The sequence below is a fragment of the Lampris incognitus genome, chromosome 4, assembly GCF_029633865.1.
Source record: "Lampris incognitus isolate fLamInc1 chromosome 4, fLamInc1.hap2, whole genome shotgun sequence".
Taxonomy (NCBI): Eukaryota; Metazoa; Chordata; class Actinopteri; order Lampriformes; family Lampridae; genus Lampris; species Lampris incognitus.
In genome coordinates this window covers 2,896,070-2,917,259 of record NC_079214.1, presented here as the reverse complement: position 1 = coordinate 2,917,259, position 21,190 = coordinate 2,896,070, and the positions used below count along the sequence as shown (strand labels likewise).

Genomic DNA, 21,190 nt, shown 5'->3' with positions numbered 1-21,190 from the left:
ATGAAAAATTTTGAGAAAATTTTAAAAGATGAGGTTGTCTCCCTAGTTGATGGCAAACTAGAGCCCTTGCAGTTTGCTTATCAAGCTGGCAGGGGTGTGGAGGATGCAAAACTCATTACCCTTGACAAAGTATGTAAGCACCAGGAGAAACTCAGTTCTCATGTAAGACTGCTGACTTCTCTTCGGCTTTTAACAAGATGGAACCTCACATTTTGATCGAGTGGCTTGCTTCTTATTTTAATTTACCTGATAAGCTTTTAATGTTGCTTTTAAACTTTTTAACAGACAGAACCCAGCAAGTTTTAGTTAATGGGGTTATGTCCAATGTCCTGGTCTCAAACGGGCTCACCGCAGGGTTGCATTCTTTCCCCCCTGCTTTTTATTTTGTATACAGACAGCTGCAGGTCTTCTAAAGAGGGCAGCTACCTGGCGAAATTGTCTGACAATACTGCACTTTTGTCTCTTCTTCAGGGCTCGGAGTCAGATCACGGTTGTGCCCTACCTGCCTTTGTTGATTGGTGCAATGACAACTTCCTTGACCTTAATGTGTCAAAAACTAAGAACTTATCATTGATTTTAGGAGAAATAGTGATAAACCAAAGCTAGCAGTAGCACTATACATGGTGAGGATGTTCTATTGTTGACACTTGTAAGTACTTGGGAACCGCGTTCGACTCCCAACTCAAGTTCGATGTAAACACAGATTTAATTCTCAAGCGTGGACAATAAAGAATTCACTTAATGTGGAAGCTGAACTCCTTTAATGTCTGTAACACCATCTTGTGTATTTTTTACCTGTCATTTATTGGAAGTCTTTTAACTTTTTCCCCTATGTGTTGGTTTAACGGGTTGACTGTGAAGGACAGGAACAGCCTAAACAGTATGGTTCAGGTCTGCTCCAAAATAATGGGAGTCCAGCAGAGAGACTCGTGCTCCCTCTGGGAGAAACGTGTGGCCCAGAAAGTAAAAGGAGCCAATCTGACCACGTCCTGTCCAGTGAATTCACTGTAATGTCCTCAGGCTGGTGCTATAAAACGCCCCCTAGGAAAACGAATCGGTATTATTGGTCTTTCATTCCTTCTGCCATCAAGCTGTTAAATGCCGAGAGTAGTCATTTTAAATAAATGCTTTATATTGTTTTAAACCACAACAGTTGGTTTATACCTTGTTTGTTTTCACATGGCTTGTGGACCTGTACGTTCACTGACTGTAGTGGGGGAATATAACGTGCAATGCATATTAGAATGCTTTATTTATTTATTTATTATTCTATTCTTTTAACTTACATGAATGTGTGCCCTTTGCCTGGTCCTCGTATGAGTCTGCATGCAGGACCACATGAGGGTGACAGTGTGCATCTCTTCCCCATGTACTGATCTGTTTATTGTTTCTGACATAATGATGATTGCCACTTGTCTGTGAGTTTGTGTATGGTCTGGGTAGATTGTAAAAACTGAATTGCCCTTCTGGGATAAATAAAGTTGTCTGAATCTGAATCTAAATCTAACCACTGCGCCACCATGCTGTATTAGGACACGGTGTAATTGAGATGTTGTGTCCATTGATCTCCTCTGCTCCGTTTCAATACTATTGATAGCACCATTATTGCCCCCCTGTTGATCCGCCAAAACAACTTTGGCCTACTTAGAGTCTGACTAACCTACTGGTTTGAAGAAATTCAACAAATTTGTCTTTTTGACATGTCCTATCCAGGGACACCACCTAGCCATTGGTTCAGATTTGTGGACGACACCTGGGTTAAAATTAAATCTCAGAATGCACCACGTTTCACTGACCACATTAACTCTATGGACACCACATCAAGTTCACCAGGGAGGATGTGAAAAATGACAGGGTATTCTTCTTACACTGAAATTGCAATTGGTGATGGGGGACATTTGATTGTTGATGTTTACTGTAAACCTACACATACTGATCAGTACTTAAGGTTTGATTCTCATCATCCACTGGAGCACAAACTAGGAGTCATCAGGACGCTGCACCACCGAGCTGACAACGTCCCCACCGACACAGCGGCCAGGGAAGGGGAGAAATTCCACATTAAACAGGCCCTGGTTAAGTGTGGTTATCCTAACTGGGCGTTTGTCAAAGCCAGGAAGACGCCCAAACAGTACACCAGCTGATCGAAGAGAGGAGAAGGACAACAGCTGCCCAAGCATAAACCAGTGGCGATTCCATATGTGGTGGGACTGTTGGAAAAACTGAGATGCATATTTTCCAAATATTGTGTCTCAGTTACTTTCAAACCACAAAACACACTGCATCAGAAGTTGGTCCACCCCAAGGATTGGGTCCCCTGGCACAAACAGAGCAATATAGTGTATGCTGTTAAGTGCCAGGAGGATTGCCATTACTTGTACATTGGGTAAGCTAAACAGATGCTGGCCAAGAGGATGGCACAATACAGGAGAGCTAACAGACCAGGACTCCACAGTCTACACCATCTACAGGCCAGGACTCCACAATCTACACCATCTACAGGCCAGTGGCCACTCTTTCAAGGATGAGGATGTGCACATAGGGAGGAACGCTGGTTTGAACGGGGAGTCAAAGAGGCCATCTATGTGAAGAGGGAATGACCATCCCTGAACCGATGGGGGGAGGGAGGGGCTAAGAGTACATCTGTCACCATCTTACAATGCTGTGATTGCAATCATTCTTCAATCCTCTGTGAATAGTACACATGGCCATTGTAACTCTACACACCCATATTTGCATATGAAACTGGTCGTTGGTTTGGGTTGTTATACCACTGTATTGTTCTTAAGGGTGGGGACACCTGCAGTCTGTTGAGACTGAAGAGGTCACTTAATGAGTGATGAAACGTATCTGTCAAACATATCCAGATGAATTGATTCAAATTTCTTTGAATTTCTTTTTTTTTCTTTTCTTCCGATTTTTCCCTTTTTCTCCCAATTTAGTGGCCAATCGATCCCTGTTTTACTTCAAACACCCAACCTCGTACTGCATGCGTTCACCAACTGCATCTCTCCAGCCGGCAGTCGCGAAGGAGACACCTCGCCACTTCCGTGACAAGGTGAATCCAGGCCGAACCACTGCTTTTTCCCCACACACAGAGACACATTCACGTGACGAACACAAGCCGACTTCGCCTCCTCCCGAAGACAGCGTTGCCAATTATTGTTGCTTCATCGAATCTGGCCATAGTCGGATCTGACGAGACCGAGGCGCGAACCCCAGTCCCCAGTGGGCAACTGCATCGACACAAAGCTGATGCTTAGACCGCTACACTACCGCGGACCCTTGAATGTCTTTTTGACATTTTACCAGTTTGTTCCTTGTTGCTGAGGGTGTCCTAATTCAAATCACAGTAACATTAGCTCACGTGACGTGCACAAAACTCGCATGCTTCAGGCGTCACTGAGTGACCTGATGTCTTTTTTTCTTTTTAATCAGATTTAAAATGCATCCAAAATAGGCAATATTTATGAGTAACTTCAATGGAAAATAAAAGAATGATAGAACAGCTAACATTAAATACACAAAATGTATTTACAGATTTGATAGTGACAAAGGTGGTGCCAGATCCAATCAAATAGGAGCCAGTCCAAATCTGGGAAGTCCGGGATCCTGTTCAGGCAGAATCAGGCACAAGCCCAGGTCCCACCACAAACTAAAAGAATAAAGAATAGTTGTTTGATATTCAAGTCTTCCTGCTGGTTTGCTGCCCCTGCATTTCCTCCTGTGGATTTAATTACGTTCCTGTGTTCTTGATTAATTCTGTGTAGATGATCAGTAAGATGTATCAGTGTGATGCTTTTGATGTTCATCTGCAGCCTTTCTGGCCGATGGGGACAGGATGTGCCAGAGGGTTCCTGGCTGCCTTCGATACAGCCTGGATGGTGAAGAGCTGGGCTCAGGGCACGCCGGTCCTAGAGGTTCTGGCAGAGAGGTACTCTCACACCCAGTACATTTAAGCTGAAAGTTCAGATCACATGAAACGTTCACTTAGCCTGACTAAAAACGTCAGACATCACACACTTACTTATAGCTCTAAAGATTTGTAGTGTCTTACTGTAGGGACTCAAACAAGTAACAGTGGGTTCAAGATTCCATACTACCTAGGATCCAACACTAGTCTCCCCTCAATCGAATTAAAACAAAAAATATTTTGCTTCTACCGCAGGAAAACAAAAACGGATTTTTTTAAACCAAGGAAAAAGTACAGTGAAAGGCAACATGTATACATCATACAGTTCAAAGTAGAAATACCACCAGTCATAATATCAAGGAGTCTGATGGCCTGGTGGCCTGTCCAGGGTGTCTCCCCGCCTGCCGCCCAGTGACTGCTGGGATAGGCTCCAGCATCCCACGACCCTGAGACCTGGATAAGCGGATTGGGTAACAAGATAAGATAAGTCCAAAGGATTTGAATCAAGTGCAACTGAACTTGGTATATATCCGTGGTATATATCCGTCCAGTTGCACTTGATTCAACTCCTTTGGATAACCATGACCTGGATGAATGAGAACATTCACAGACAAGATAAGATAAGATACTTTATTGTCATTGTGTACACACAACGAAATTTCGTTTGGTGACTCTCAAGACCAGCAGCACTAGACAAGGTAAATGATTAAAGAAAAAAAAGAAGATAAAAACAACATTTAGTATAAACAAGTGAGGTAGTAAAAATAAGTGAGGTAGCAAAAATGATGATAAGACAATAAAAGACAGCAGCAGCTTTTAAAAGTTCAAAATAGTGCGTGGGATTATTGCACATAGTTGTCCATATTGCAGCGGCTTTAGTACCAGTTAGTCCTCAGCAGCTATAGGCAGATGTGTGTGTGTGTGTGTGTGGGGGGGGCTACAGCTCTGGGGAAGAAGCTGTTCCTCAGCCTGTTTGTCCGGGTTTTGATGGTGCGGTATCTTTTCCCCGATGACAAGGGAACGAACAGACTGTGACCTGGGTGTGTTGCGTCTTTGCTGATGTTGCTGGCTTTCCTCTGTAGGCGGCCAGCATACACAGCATCCAGGTCCAGGAGCACAGCTCCCACAATCCTCTGTGCTGTCTTTACCACCCGGGCCAAGTCCTTCCTGTTCTCTGCTGTGCAGCTGGCATACCACACTGTGACACATTACAGAGGATGCTTTCTATTGTGCTTCTGTAAAAGTTGACTAGCAGCTGAGAGGGGAGACCGGCTTATTTAAGTTTCCTGAGGAAGAAAAGCCTCTGTTGTGCTTTCTTCACCAGGTGGGAGGTGTTGAGTGACCATGTGAGTTCTTAGGTTATGTGGATTCCCAGGAATTTGATGTTATCCACAACATGCACCTCTTCACTGTTTATGTGCAGTGGGGGTGGGGTGGTCTTCCTGGATCTCCTAAAGTCCACAACGATCTCCTTTGTTTTACTGGTGTTCAGGACCAGGTTATTGTCTGAACACCACCCAGCCAGATGTTGGACCTCCTCTCTGTAGTGTGTCTCCTTGTTTTTGGTTATGAGTCCCACTATAGTGGTGTCTTCAGCAAAGTTCACTATAGTGTTGGAAGAGGGAATGGGGGTGCAATTGTGGGTGAATAGGGTGAAGAGGGCTGGACTGAGCACACAGCCCTGCGGCACACCTGTGTTCAGGATGAGGGTTGAAGATGTATGGTTACCTATCCTGACTTTTTGTGGTCTGTGAGTGAGGAAGTCCATAATCCATGAACAGAGTGAGGTGGTTAATCCTAGGTTGCTGAGTTTGTGTACCAGTTCATGGGGGATTATCGTACTGAGAGCAGAGCTGAAGTCAATAAAAAGCATCCTGACATATGTGTTTGGATGCTCCAGATGGGACAGGGCTATATGAAGTGTAATTGAGACTGCATCCTCCGTAGATCTGTTCCCCCGATAGGCAAATTGGTGGCTGTCCAGATCTGTGAGGATGATGTCCTTGATGTGAGAGAGTATAATCCTCTCAAAGCACTTCATAATAATTGGGGTCAGGGTAACTGGGCAATAGTCATTGAGGCAGTTGACTGCTGTCTTCTTGGGTACAGGTACAATGGTGGTGGATTTAAGGCAGGTGGGGACAACAGCCTGTTGTAAGGAGAGGTTGAAGATGTCCGTGAACACCTCTGTTAGTTGGTCAGCGCATGTCTTCAGTGTGCGGCCCAACACTCTGTCTGGTCCGGCCGCTTTGGAGATATCGATTCTGCTCAGACTGGATTTCACTTGATGGTGCTGTAGGATGAGTTCATGCTCCTCCTTGGGCAGGGTGATTTGGGCCCTCACTCCACTGAGCTGCGTTTCAAAGCGTGCAAAGAACTGGTTAAGCATGTCGGGGAGTGCGCTGTCACGGGTGATGTGTGGGGTGCTGCTTTTGTAATCCGTTATGTTTTTAATACCTCGCCACATGCTCCGGGAGTTGTTATGTGTGAAGTGCCCCTCAATGCGCTGCTTGTACCTGTGTTTAGCCTCTCTAATGCCTTTTTTCAAGTCCCTCCGGGCATTTTTGTAGGCCAGCATGTCACCTGTCCTGAAGGCAGCATCTCAAGCCTTGAGCAGAGACCGCATATTCCTGTCCAGCCATGGCTTCTGGTTCAGAAATACTTTGATGGTTTTGGTGGTTAGTACTGTCTCAGTACAGAAGTGAATGTAGGCCAGGACGGCTGAAGTGTATTCCTCTAAGTCTGCTTCCTGTGCAAACACTCCCCAGTCTGTGCTTCCAAAGCAGTCCTGCAGTCGTGAGGTGGCTTTCTCACGCCAAACCTGGACAGTTTTAATAGCTGGTCTTGTTCTGCAGATTAGAGGTTTATAGGATGGAGTCATTACCAGTGAGATGTGGTCTGATAAGCCAAGGTGTGGCGATGGTGCAACTTTGTATGCTCCCGGGATGTTGGTGTAAACTTGGTCCAGAATTTGTCTCTGGTTGAGAAGTTGATATTCTTGTGGAGTTTGGATGGATGGATGTCAAGGGGAGTGAATGGAATGAAAATAAATTAAATCCAAATTATAGGGGCGGGTCTTCCTGGAATGTGGGTGGGAAAAAAACCCTACTGACATACAGAGGAGCGCTATCGGCTGCCGCTGATGTGGAATGGTCTGTTGAATCCGCTATTGTGACAGTATTAAACAAGTTGGATGGTATATTTTCTCTAAAAGGATAACAACTGCATTTAAAGCTCCTGTTGATAAGAAAGATGTGTCTACCCTACTTTCAGCAGGATTTGGTAAAAGTTTAAGCACTACGTCACACGTTTCATTGCTCTGAATGATTGTAGGTTTCTCCAGTTGCGTCCAGAGGCAGTTTGGTTTGCACATGTTGATAACACCCCTTGGAAATCTAAAATGAAGTGAGAGGAGCCAGACTAATTAGCATTTGAAAATGTGTCTGGTTCCCAGGTTGTCAAAACTCATGTTCCTAATGAATACCTGGTTCATAGAAATTTGAAAGCAGTTCCAAGTCAGAACCAATCTTGATGCAAAACCCTAGTCCAGGGATGGGTAACATGATCCAGAAAGGGCCGGTGTGGGTGCAGGTTTTTGTTCCAGCCAAGCAGTTACACACCTGATTCTGTTAGTTAACCAACAGTCTTCTTTTTCTAAGGACCTTGATTTGTAGAGTCAGGTGTGTAACTGCTAGGTTAGAACAAAAACCTGCACCCACCCTGGCCCTGTCTGGTTCATGTTGCCCACCCCTGCAGTCAGTTCATGAAAGTAGATCCATTCACTGCCAAATGTAAAAACCATCTTGCTATCATAATGTAATGAAATATGATTCATATTGCCATTTTTGTAAGTGTGTCTACTGTCCTGGCTGAACCTGGAGAGTAACTTCTCACGTTAAGGACAAGACGTATTGTCCATCTTGCAGGAGACAGCTGACTCATGTTTGCACGCTGACTTTTAAAATGCACTGAGATACACACATGGAAAATAAAAATGGATGCTGTGTGGTTCTCATATTTCTACAGGGAGAGTATTTACAGACTACTTCCACAGACTACACCTGAAAACATTGCTAAAAACTTTGAGCAGTACACCGTCGACCCTGCAACGCGATACCCAAACCTGAACTCGTCCTGCATCAGACCGCATCAGGTGAGATGCTGTCTGACAGCTCTGCTTTATTTGCTTAATAAAACAACAGCACCAACCAAGAAGACCTGAGAAGATGAGAGCTGTGTGCCGTTCTTCAAAAATGAGTTGAACAACAAATTAGCTGCCAGGGTTATAAGCCAGATTATGTCCATCTTTTGTCTGTCAGGTGCGTCACCTGTACATCAGTGGGGAGCTGAAGTCTTGTTCTCTGGCTCGGGCTTCGACCATACGCCGGCCAGTCAACCTGGCCAGACGAGGTAAGGGGAATGGAAATTGACAAGCATCTGTTTTTTTATTTATTGTTTTTTGTCATGACTCTACGAGGGTCCACTGCTCGGTTTCAATTGCGGCTTTTGGGTCACCATTTTGGTTCGGTTAGTTTTGCACATTAGGGAGGAGAATAATATTACTACCATTTCAAACGTTTGCCGTATTTTCACTTATTTGCAAAAATAACATTTTCTTCCATTCACATTTGATAATATGTGAAATCCACAAATATTCTTTCAAAAGTAGAAGTGTACAAAATTCTCCAGCCTTGTAGAGGTAAAATGAAATTATAATCACTTTTTCATTCTCAACACTTTAAATCCTGAACAATCTACATACCGAACACTTCACATGCTGACCTCTGACCCCTGCATGCTGAACACCACATACTGAATACTCTGCACATACTGAGCCCCATGTTAACAACAATGACGGGTAGCTGTGCAGAACAAGTCCTGACAGAACCACATGCATTCCTCAGCCTGCATCCCAGCTGATATCTGTTTGAACCCCAGTGTACTTCAGCTTTGTTCAGCTTTTCATCGGTGTCGTGCAGTTTTCCAGTTTTGTGCTGATATGAATCTGATCTACTCTGGTATGATCAAGTTTCAGCACTTCATAATATGTAGTATCAGAATGATGTCATGTCAGTAATTCAAATAAATTAGTCTTATTTTGAGAATATAACTGCTTCTCCTTCTTCATCGTTTATCTTCTCCGTACCAGGAAGGGTCTGCTTGGTTAAGCAGTAGCACTGATTTAAAGTGAAGTCTGGTAAACGTGGTCTTGTGTGCAGAGTCGGAGATCAGACCAGGAAGACTGCTGACGTGGTGTTCGAAGCAGACCGAGGGCTACAGGAATGTCATCGTGACCGACCTGACGACCTCTTGGCAAAGTGGCACTGCCCTGTGTGCCCTCATCCACAGGTTCAAACCTGACCTCATGTACGTAAGCCACTTGAGCAGATAATAATTCTTTAATTACATGTTTGATCTGAAAACAGATTGGCCTTAAATGATTGCCGTGGTTATTAATCAGTTAAAAAAACAAGCACCACCACATGGCGGCTTTGAGGGAGAAATCAGTGCTTCTTTTTTCTTTTTTACAGTTTTTATTGTGCTTATCGTGCTTTTAACAACTGAAACTTTAAAACACAACTCTCCACATGAGAGGCACATGAGAATTATACATCTATCATAAACAATCTACTACTACTACTTTCGGCTGCTCCCGTTAGGGGTCGCCACAGCGGATCATCCGTTTCCATTTCTTCCTGTCTTCTGCGTCTTCCTCTGTCACACCAGCCACCTGCATGTCTTCCCTCACCACATCCATAAACCTCCTCTTTGGCCTTCCTCTTCTCCTCTTCCCTGGCAGCTCCATATTCAGCATCCTTCTCCCAATATACTCAGCATCTCTCCTCCACACATGTCCAAGCCATCTCAATCTTGCCTCTCTTGCTTTGTCTCCAAACCGTCCAACCTGAGCGGTCCCTCTAATATAATCGTTCCTAATCCTGTCCTTCTTCGTTACTCCCAGTGAAAATCTTAGCATCTTCAACTCTGCCACCTCCAGCTCCGCCTCCTGTCTTTTCGTCGGTGCCAATGTCTCCAAACCATATAACATAGCTGGTCTCACAACCATCTTGTAAACTTTCCCTTTAACTCTTGCTGGTACCCTTCTGTCGCAAATCACTCCTGACACTCTTCTCCACCCACTCCAACCTGCCTGCACTCTCTTTTTCACCTCTCTACTGCACTCCCCGTTACTTTGGACAGTTGACCCCAAGTATTTAAACTCAGATGTCTTTGTCACCTCCACTCCTTGCATCCTGACCATTCCACTGTCCTCTCTCTCATTCACGCATAGGTATTCCGTCTTGCTCCTACTGACTTTCATTCCTCTTCTCTCCAGTGCATACCTCCACCTCTCCAGGCTCTCCTCAACCTGCACCCTACTCTCACTACAGATCACAATGTCATCCGCGAACATCATCGTCCATGGAGACTCCTGCCTGATCTTGTCCGTCAACCTGTCCATCACCATTGCAAACAAGAAAGGGCTAAGAGCCGATCCTTGATGTAATCCCACCTCCACCTTGAACCCATCCGTCATTCCAACCGCACACCTCACCATTGTCACACTTCCCTCATACGTATCCTGCACCACTCCTACATACTTCTCTGCAACTGCTGACTTCCTCATACAATACCACACCTCCTCTCTCGGTACTCTGTCATAAGCTTTCTCTAAATCTACAAAGACACAGTGCAACTCTTTCTGGCCTTCTCTATACTTCTCAATCAACATTCTCAAAGCAAACATCGCATCTGTGGTGCTCTTTCGTGGCATGAAACCATACTGCTGCTCGCTGATCGTCACCTCTCCTCTTAACCTAGCTTCTATTACTCTTTCCCAAATCTTCATGCTGTGGCTGATCAACTTTATACCTCTGTAGTTGTTACAGTTCTGCACATCGCCCTTGTTCTTGAAAATCGGTACCAGTATGCTTCTTCTCCACTCCTCAGGCATCCTCTCACTTTCCAGGATTGTGTTAAACAATCTAGTTAGAAACTCCACTGCCATCTCTCCTAAACATCTCCATGCCTCCACAGGTATGTCATCAGGACCAACTGCCTTTCCATTCTTCATCCTCTTCATAGCTGCCCTCACTTCCTCCTTGCTAATCCGCTGAACTTCCTGATTCACTATCCCTACATCATCCAACCTTCTCTCTCTCTCATTTTCTTCATTCATCAGCCCCTCAAAGTATTCCTTCCACCTTCTTAGCACACTCTCCTCGCTTGTCAGCACATTTCCATCTCTATCCTTGATCGCCCTAACTTGCTGCACATCCTTTGCAGCTTGGTCCCTCTGTCTAGCCAATCGGTACAAGTCCTTTTCTCCTTCCTTAGTGTCTAATCTGTCATACAACTCACCATACGCCTTTTCCTTTGCCTTTGCCACCTCTCTCTTTGCTTTACGCTGCATCTCCTTGTACTCCTGTCTACTTTCTTCATCTCTCTGACTATCCCACTTCTTCTTTGCCAACCTTTTCCTCTGTATAATTTGCTGTACTTCCTCATTCCACCACCAAGTCTCCTTGTCTTCCTTCCTCTGTCCTGATGACACACCAAGTACCTTCCTAGCTGTCTCCCTCACTATTTCTGCAGTGGTTTTCCAGCCATCTGGCAACTCTTCACTACCACCCAGTGCCTGTCTTAACTCCTGCCTGAACTCCACACAACAGTCTTCCTTCTTCAACTTCCACCATTTGATCTTCGGCTGTGTCTTCACTCGCTTCCTCTTCTTGGTCTCCAAAGTCATCCTACAGACCACCATCCGATGCTGCCTGGCTACGCTCTCCCCTGTCACCACCTTGCAGTCTCCAATCCCTTTTAGATGGTGCCTTCTACATAAGATATAGTCCACCTGTGTGCACTTTCCTCCACTCTTGTACGTCACCCTGTGTTCCTCCCTCTTCTTGAAATATGTATTCACCACAGCCATTTCCATCCTTTTCACAAAATCGACCACCATCTGTCCTTCCACATTTCTCTTCTTGACTCCATACTTTCCCATCACCTCCTCATCACCTCTGTTCCCTTCACCAACATGTCCATTGAAGTCCGCTCCAATCACCACTCTCTCCTCCTTGGGTACCCTCTCCACCATGTCGTCCAACTCATTCCAGAATTCTTCTTTTATCTATCATAAACAATATGTCTTATAATATACATTTACAGTACACAGAAGAATGTGCTATCTTACCAACAGGTTTACCAATAGAGAAAAATAAAACAATCAATTTAAAAAAGGTAGGGAATGATACTGAATAAAATACAGTAAAAAGTAAATAAATAAAAAAAGTGTGGATGTCTACAGACCTTGTCAAAGAACAAATTGGTGTGTCTGTAGAGGGTCTGTCTGTTTTCTTTCTATAATCAGTTGTGACTAAAGAGCAAGTGGGAAACTAGTAGCTAAGATGGTGGTATTCATATTATTATTTCAGTTTCTGGTCAGGTTCAAGTAATTTATAAAAGTCCACCATATTTATTTAATGAGAATTTTATTTTCTCTAAATCTGGATGTGTCATCACTTCTCTCATCCAAGTTGCATGGATAGGTTCATGGGTAGTTGCATGGGTAGGTTCATGGGCAGTTGCATGGGCAGGGGCTGCTGCTTGCCTCCAGCTAAGTAGTGTTAACCTGCGTGCCAGCAGACTGACTAAAGTTATCACATTGCATTCTGAACTACACTGCTCAAAAAAATAAAGGGAACACCTAAAAACACAATATAGACCTCGATGAATGAAATATTTCAGCTGAAAATCTTTATTTATTAGACAGAGGAATGTGTTTAGAGCAAAATAACCTAAGAATGATCAATGGAAATCAAAATCATTAGCCCATTAAGGTCTGGATTCAGAATCATACTCAAAATCAAAGTGGAAAATGAGAACGTAGGCTGATCCAACTTCTGTGGAAATTCTTCAAGACGATTCAAAATGAGGCTCAGTAGTGTGTGTGGCCTCCACGTGCCTGTATGCACTCCCTACAACGTCTGGGCATGCTCCTGATGAGACGACGGATGGTCTCCTGAGGGATCTCCTCCCAGACCTGGATCAGGGCATCGGTCAACTCCTGGACAGTCTGTGGTGCGACATCGCGTTGGCGGATGGTACGAGACATGATGTCCCAGAGGTGCTCGATTGGATTCAGGTCTGGGGAACGTGCAGGCCAGTCCATAGCATCAATGCCCTCGACATACAGGGACTGCTGACACACTCTGGCCACATGAGGACGAGCATTGTCATGCATGAGCAGGAACTCAGGGCCCACTGCACCAGCATATGGTCTGACAATGGGTCTGCGGATCTCATCCTGGTACCTAATGGCAGTCATGGTACCTCTGGCTAGCACATAGAGGTCTGTGCGGCCCTCCAAGGATATGCCTCCCCAGACCATCACTGACCCACCGCCAAACCGGTCATGCTGGAGGATGTTGCAGGCAGCAGAACGTTCTCCACAGCGTCTCCAGACTCTCTCACGTCTGTCACATGTGTTCAGTGTGAACCTGCTCTCATCTGTGAAGAGCACAGGGCGCCAATGGCGAATCTGCCAACCAAGATGTTCTCGGGCAAAGGTCAATCGGGCTGCACGGTGTTGGGCTGTGAGCACAGGCCCCAATTGTGGACGTTGGGCCCTCATACCATCCTCATGCATTCTGTTTCTCACTGTTTGAGCAGAAACCTGCACATTAGTGGCCTGTTGAAGGTTGTTTTGTAGGGCTCCGGCAGTGCTCCTCCTGTTCCTCCTTGCACAAAGGACCAGATAGCGGTCCTGCTGCGGGGTTGTTGTCCTCCTGCGGCCCCCTCCACGTCTCCTGGTGTACTGGCCTGTCTCCTGGTACCTCCTCCATGCTCTGGACACTGTGCTGGGAGACACATCAAATCTTCTTGCCACAGCACGCATTGATGTGCCATCCTGGATGAGCTGCACTACCTGAGCAACTTCTGTAGGTTGCAGATACTGCCTCATGCCACCTCTAGTGGTGAGGGCACTAGCAAAATGAAAAACTAACCAAAGATCGGCCAGAAAAGATGAGGACAGGCAAATGGTCTGTGGCCACCACCTGCAAATCCATTCCTTTTATAGGGGTTGTCTTGCAAATTGTCTAATTTCCACCTGGTGGAAATTAGACAATTTACCAACAGGTGAAATTGATTCACAAATCAGTGTTGCTTCTGAACTGGACAGGTTGATATCTCAAAAGTGTGATTGACTTGGAGCTACATTGCATTGCTTATGTGTTCCCTTTATTTTTTTGAGCAGTTTAGTTTTCACCATATTAGGATCTATAACACCAAAAACAGCCATTAAAGGGTCAAAATCAACATTTTTATTCAGTACCTTAGACACAGTATGAAATTACTTCTCCAATAGTTCAACAAACTAGAGGAGCTCCCGAACATGTGTCAGTCTATGCGTTTACATGCACAGTTAAGTGGAGCTACAGTTACAGCTCGATTAGGCCATGTAATTGGACTACTGTTGTTGTGCCAGTATACAAGAACCGGGGGAGAATCGATTTATTGACAGAAGTGTGTCCGACTCCGGTACGGTAGGTGGTGATATGCCCTCTTTCATCTGGTTGCTATTGGACCTTCTTCTGGTTGACCTTTTGCGTCACATACCAAACAAGCGACAAACAAGTTAGCAAGCAGCAAGCGGTTTGAGGTGCTTTCATTGAACACAGATTTGCTCGGGGGTTCTTTTAAATCCCGCTTCGTCCAACTTTTCAGAAGACCATTAAGGCACCGGGCCTGGATGGCGTATCACCCTCCTGTCTTAAAGTCTGTGCTGACCAGCTGGCCCCCATTGTCACACTGCTCTTCAACAGATCACTGGAGCTGTGTGAAGTCCGCTCCTGCTTCAAGAGCTCCACTATCATCCCGGTCCCCAAGAAACCCCGTATCACAGGACTACAGGTCCATTGCCCTAAAATCTGTGGTCATGAAATCCTTCAAGAGACTGATGTTGGCCCACCTGAAGGAAATCACAGGCCCCCTGCTTGACCCCCTGCAGTTTGCCTACCGAGCAAACAGGTCAGTGGATGATGCAGTCAACATGGGATTGCGCTACATCTCTGAACACCTCAACTCCCCAGGGACATGCGCAAGGGTCCTGTTTGTGGACTTCAACTCAGCATTCAACACCATCGTTCCAGATATCCTCCACTCCAAACTCACCAGGCTCACTGTTCCAGCCCCCATCTGCCAGTGGATTAAAAACATCCTAACAGACAGGAGGCAGGGGGCTGGGGAAAATCACATCCAGCACCCAGACAATCAGCGCTGACACTCCTCAGGGATGTGTGTTCTCCCCTCTACTCTTCTCCCTCTATACAAATGACTGCACCTCAGGAGACCCATGTAATGAACATGAATGAGTAGACTTGCCAGCCGGTTGGCTGACGGGTTGGACCCTTTGTAGTGTAATGAGCATGAATAATGAGGCATGCTGTTTCTTTTTGGGACACTTTGCCTGTGTTTCAGTCCCGATTTGCCCCTCAGTAGTGGCTGATGTTAGTTTAACTGATCAGATGCTGAAGAACCATTCATCTCCCATTCCAGTTGTTTCTCTCTTAACAGCTTCCTTTTTGAGGCTACGAGGGATGGGTTGGGTTCAGCTTCACATTGTTATGTGCCCATCTTCACCACATCTGAAACAGTAGTGTTAGTTTGCTGTTTCAGAAAAACAAGACGTCCGCAGAACGAACCAGATGAAGGAGCAGAGGGAGTTGACAGATAATTAGCATAGCTATAATTTTCAACCATTTATATATACATGGACACTGCCATCACTGTCCTCTAAAAGGCTCAGCAGGGAATGTACTTTCTCCGTCAGCTCAGGAAGTTCAACCTGCCTCAGGAACTGCTGCTTAGTTCTACTCCGCAATAATCCAGTCTGTTGTCCTGACATCCATCACTGTTTGGTTTGGATCGGCCAACAAACAGGACAGGAACAGACTACAACGGATGGTCAGGACTGCAGAGAAAGTCATTGGTGCCAACTGGCCCTCCATTCAGGACATGCATGTTAGGTTAATAGTCCTGCCTATACCCCTGTCCAAGGCAATAGGAAAAAGAACTGGAGTTGGTCCCCGGGCACTGCAGCTGCCCAGTGCTCTTATATGGGTTAAATACAGAAGACGGATATTGTAACTGAAGGACTGTACAATGACAAAAATAAAGTGACTTACTTTCTTCTTTTCAGTATCAACTTTATTGGCCAGGTCAGCTTCTCGCACTTGCAGATATCCCTTGAACAGAAAAAAACAAAAAACAAAAAGAAAACTAAGTAACAAACAAAAAAGAAAGGGCGGAAACCCCCCCCCCCAAAAGAAATAAATGGAACAACAGCAGAACATTGGAGGCAAGCATGTATGCACAACAGGTATGCCACTACTATACAGTTTTGTTATGGTTGAGTAATCAACAACCTATGCCCATATATTATACCGTTGCCCATACACTATCACCATCATCGGTGGTCACTCAAGGCGAGTGTGACTGTCCTCTCCATTGGGTTGTCTAATTGTGGGTCTTCAGATGGCTGTAGAGGCTGATTCACGAGCCACATTCTGGTACAGTGAGGGCAGGAGAAAGTGGTGGTGGTTGAGCCTTTTTCTCTCTCTCCTTGTGGTGCTGTTGCTTTCTCTGTGGCACAGTGGAGTTACATTTCATGCTGTGCAGCTCCTCCCTGCACAGATTTCTTCCAGAAGCGCCTGTCCAATGCAACGTGTTACCAGTTGCTCAATGTGATGTTGAATTTCTTCAGACTGGTCTTGATATTGTCCGTGAAACGTTTCTTTTGCTCGCCGGGAGCTTGCTGACATTCCTTCAGCTGGGAGTACAGGATCTGTTTGGGGAGACGTGTGTTGGACATGCGGATGACATGGCCTGTCCATCAGAGTTGGTGCTGCATTATTACAGTGGTGGTGTTAGTCATGTTGGCATCTTCCAGAATGCCGATGTTGGTGCCTCTGTCCTTCCAGCTGATCCTCCGGATCTTTTATAAGGATCTTTGGTGATATTATTTCAGGGCTGTCAGGTTCTTGTTGTAGGTGGTCCATGACTCTGCTCCATACAGCAGGGTGGGGAGAACAACAGCTCTGTAGGAGCTTTGTTCGGGCCTTTAGATCTCGGTCTTCAAAGACTCTTTTCCTGAGTCTGGCGTAAGCGCCACTGGCACAACTCAGGTGATGGTTGACCTTAGAGTCGATGCCAGCTTTTGAGGAGAGAAGGCTGCCGAGGTAAGGGAAGTGATCAACTTTTTCAAGAATTTTGTTGTCCACTTTTATGGTGGGCTGGGTAGATGGCTGGTTGGGTGGAGGTGGATATAGGACCTGGGTCTTGATGTTTAATGCTAGACCCAGGGCTTTGTATGCCCTGGGTAGCAGTAGTATGCATTCAGAATGTCCTGAAGATCTTCTGCTGAGTGTGCTGTGATAGTGTTGTCGTTTGCATACTGAAGCTCCAGGACTGTGGTGTTGCAGACTTTGCTCTTGGTCTTGAACCTGTGTAGCAGTGTGTATGTACCACTGCGTAGCAATGGTCCAGTGTTATTTTCCCTGGTGGGACAATTAATATGTTGTCTGTACTTGGGTAGTTCGTGGTTTAATTTTGCTCTGTTAAAGTCCCCAAGGGTTATGAAAAGTGAGTCCGTATGTTCTGCTTCAGAGCCGGTAATCTGGGTGGCCAGGGTTTGCAGTGCGCCATTTATACTGGCCTGGGGTGGGATGTAAACACCAACCAAGATGGAGGATGAAAACTCCTGCAGTGAATAAAATGGCTTGCAGTTTATGCACAATGACTCCCACGTTCAGGCTGCAGTATTTACACTGTGACATCTGTTCACCAACCTTCATTTATGTAGAAGCAAATTCCTCCACTCTTAGCTCTTCCCGATAGCACCGTAACGTGATCCGCATGGTGTAGGTGGAAGCCTGGCAGATGTAATCGGCCGAGCCAGGTTTCAGTGAAACAAAGGGCAGCAGAATGTGCAAAGTCTTTGTTTGTCCCGTTGAGAAGTAGCTTGTCACATTTTGTTGGGTATGGAGCGGCAGCACAGCCTGCTTCCCTCGTTTGCGTCACCTCCATGTCTCACAGAGAGCCGCTGTTTCTCCAACTAAGATCTCCAAAAAAATTTCTGAATTTGAGAAAACTGGTGAAAAACTGTCTGGAGTTAACTGCCTAATGTTAAGCAGTTCTCTAGTGAAAACCAGACTCAAGGGCAGTTTCTTTCCACAGCCTGTCACTCTGATGAACACGTAACATTGTCATAATGAATCAAAGCACGGTGTACATATATACTGTTATTGTATGTATATATGCATATTCTGTCATGTCCATCTACCTCATTTATATAAGTAACCTAACATCTTTATTCCAGCATCTTTGCACTCTGCACCAGTCCACTATTCCTTCCTGTTTCACCTGCATATAGTCATTCCTTGTATATATTCCTGAAGATTGTTGTGTTGTTAGTCTATGTAATTACATCGAGAGACGATAAACTGGAGTCAAAGTCCATGTATGTGTAAACGTACATGGCCAAATAAAGATGATTCTGATTCTGAGTCTCTACATCTACACCTATTTATATCCTTTATACATGGACATCGCCATCACCGTTCATCCATTGATTTTAAAATGTTATTGCTCACTTTTAAGGCCTTAAATGGTCTTGCTCCTAATTACATTTCTGATTTATTGACCTGGTATAACCCTCTCGACCATTAAGATTTGCAGATGGAGCCCTGCTGGTTATCCCAGGTCTCGGTTTGTGACAAAGGGTGATCGGGCTTTTGCTGTTAGAGCCCCACACTATGGACCCCTCTTCCTGTTGAACTAAGACAAACCAAGTCTCTAGCTTTTAAATCTTGTCTTAAAACTTTTCTCTTTGTGAAAGCTTTTGGAAATGTTTCATATTTGTTTATCATATCTTGAATTGCATCAGTTTTTAGTCATATCTCTACAGGGTATTCTGTACATGCCAACACTTGCGTCAGCGGGCTCTGGTAAAAGTTTTTATGGGTTTTCTTGTTAAAACCTTTGGGCTGACTTTGCAGCATACCTCTGTTCCTCAAATCATATGCCTCCTCCAAGAAGAATCCAGGTTTTATGGACGTGTTAAACAGGTCTGGCACCAGAATAACTCGTTCATCCATGTTCTCTATTTTGTTCTCTTTCTCATTCTGAGTCCTTCCACCTTTCTGCTACAGTGACAGTTTGGCCTCCTGAGAGGTTTTGCAAATTCTTGTGATGTAGCTCAGTATGCAGACTCCTCTATGTACGTTAAGAAACCTGAAAGTATTGGAAAACACTCCCCTGTAAAACACGTTGCATAGCATTTTGATGTCTGATACTAAAAAACATTTCCACTTCCGTTGTCGGAAGATGGCAGCACGAATTCACATTTGCGGCTGCTTCACCCAGTACTGTCCATGCAGTGTCTTTGTCCACGTCTGCATCTAAGTTTTGTCTTCGTTTGATGGCTGGGAGCGCTGGATCGGCTGGGAGACCGGGGCAGGCTAAGCTAACTGCTAGCCCATGCAGACCGGCAGTTCTGATAATGCCGAGGGCGATCTGGCGGCGGCCTCACCTGGCGTTGACTGTGGTGTTTTTGATGTCGTCGTGAGGAGTGCGGGGAGGTGTGTTGAGGGTGTCTGACTGGGAGTGCTGGCGCTGGATCGGCTGGGAGAGCTTGGTCTGCTTCGTCCAGTGGGCCCAGGGACCACGGCCCCTGCCTGGAGCTGCACCCGAGGTGGAAACGCCGAGGGCGGTCTGACAGGACACGGAAGCTAACTGCTAGCCCATGCAGACCAGCGGTTCCGACAGTCATCCTGGCTGGTGTTCCCTTGGACAGTGTTTTGTTGTTTAGTTTGGATATGTGTATTAGTTTGGATATGTGTGTTCTTGTAGTTTTTGAATGTGTTTTTGTCTTTTTGTTGTACTGCTGTGAGCTGGGGGAAATTACATTTGGTTTCATTTCATGTATGCAGGTGCATGAAGTGAAATGACAAATAGTGTTTCTGATTTCTGATACCTGTGAAGGACAACCGAGTCGAAGTGTTTGTCGATTTTCTTCCTCCAGCTGTAAAAGGCAAGGCAAGTTTATTCATACAGCAGATTTTATACACAAGGGCAATTCAAAGTGCGTTACATAAGGCATAAAAATCAGTTTAACAAAAAATACAAATAATTATGAATAGAATTTAAAAAGAAGTTAAAAGGTTAAAATATAGAGGATCAAACTAGCCAGATTTGGTTAAATAATAAAAGGCTTGTCAGATGGAGGCAGAGTCTCCAATAAAACACATTGAACTTTAGTCACAAGTGTCGTGGTTTTAACCAGGAAAAACTTGCTGGAACAAAATTGGTTGAATAAAATTAAGTACAGCTTCATTTCTTGTTGTAGGTTGTGGGTAACACAAAGTAGAGGCTCAAACAAACAGAACAAAGATTAAATGAAATGGAGAAAGGAAGACAACATAAAGAAAAACTTTGGCTTGCTATCTTTAAAATAATTCACGTTTTTTTGTTGGCACATGAATTTCTGCACTTATCAAGATGTGCGATAGAAATAAAGTTTTTTTGTTCTATTGATTGATTATTAGGCTGGTGTGGCTGGTGTGACAGAGGAAGACGCAGAAGACAGGAAGAAATGGAAACAGATGATCCGCTGTGGCGACCCCTAACGGGAGCAGCCAAAAGTAGTAGTAGTAGATTGATTATTGGGTGGCGCAGTGGTTAGCGTTGTTACCTCACAGCAAGAGGGTCTTGGGTTCGAGCCCCAGGGTAGTCCAACCTTGGGGGTCGTCCTCTGTGTGGAGTTTGCATGTTCTTCCCATGTCTGCATGGGTTTCCTCCGGGTGCTCCGGTTTCCTCCCGCAGTCCAAAGACATGCAGGTCAGGTGAATCGGCCGTACTAAATTGTCCCGAGGTGTGAATGTGTGGGCCTTGCGTGATGGCCCGGCGGCCTGTCCAGGGTGTCTCCCTGCCTGCTGCCCAGTGACTGCTGGGATAGGCTCCGGCATCCCCGTGACCCTGAGAGCAGGATAAGCGGTTCGGATAATGGATGGACGGAATGGATGATTATTTGATCAATTGACTGATCACAGTAAACTATGTTTCTGTGTGCTACATTTCAACCCTTTCTATCTTCATCGCTAGGCTGAAATAAAGAACCGTTGTTCCAGTGTTTGTGATTGTAGCTATTTATAATCAAAATCTCTTCACGCTTTAGTTCACTGTTCTCTGTGTTCTTCACTTCCTCTTGAAATCTTT

The 21,190-nt window shown here is 45.1% G+C and overlaps 1 protein-coding gene across 3 annotated transcripts in view; it reads left to right on the top strand.

The window, feature by feature from the left end:
- Positions 1–21,190, top strand: part of mical2a (microtubule associated monooxygenase, calponin and LIM domain containing 2a) — a 127,288-nt gene that overhangs the window by 84,361 nt on the left and 21,737 nt on the right. For all 3 annotated transcript variants that reach the window (XM_056278239.1, XM_056278240.1, XM_056278241.1), the window contains exons 9-12: positions 3,819–3,934; positions 7,940–8,066; positions 8,233–8,323; positions 9,133–9,280. In XM_056278239.1, coding sequence (XP_056134214.1) covers positions 3,819–3,934; positions 7,940–8,066; positions 8,233–8,323; positions 9,133–9,280 — 482 coding nt within the window. The remainder of the gene's footprint in view (positions 1–3,818; positions 3,935–7,939; positions 8,067–8,232; positions 8,324–9,132; positions 9,281–21,190) is intronic.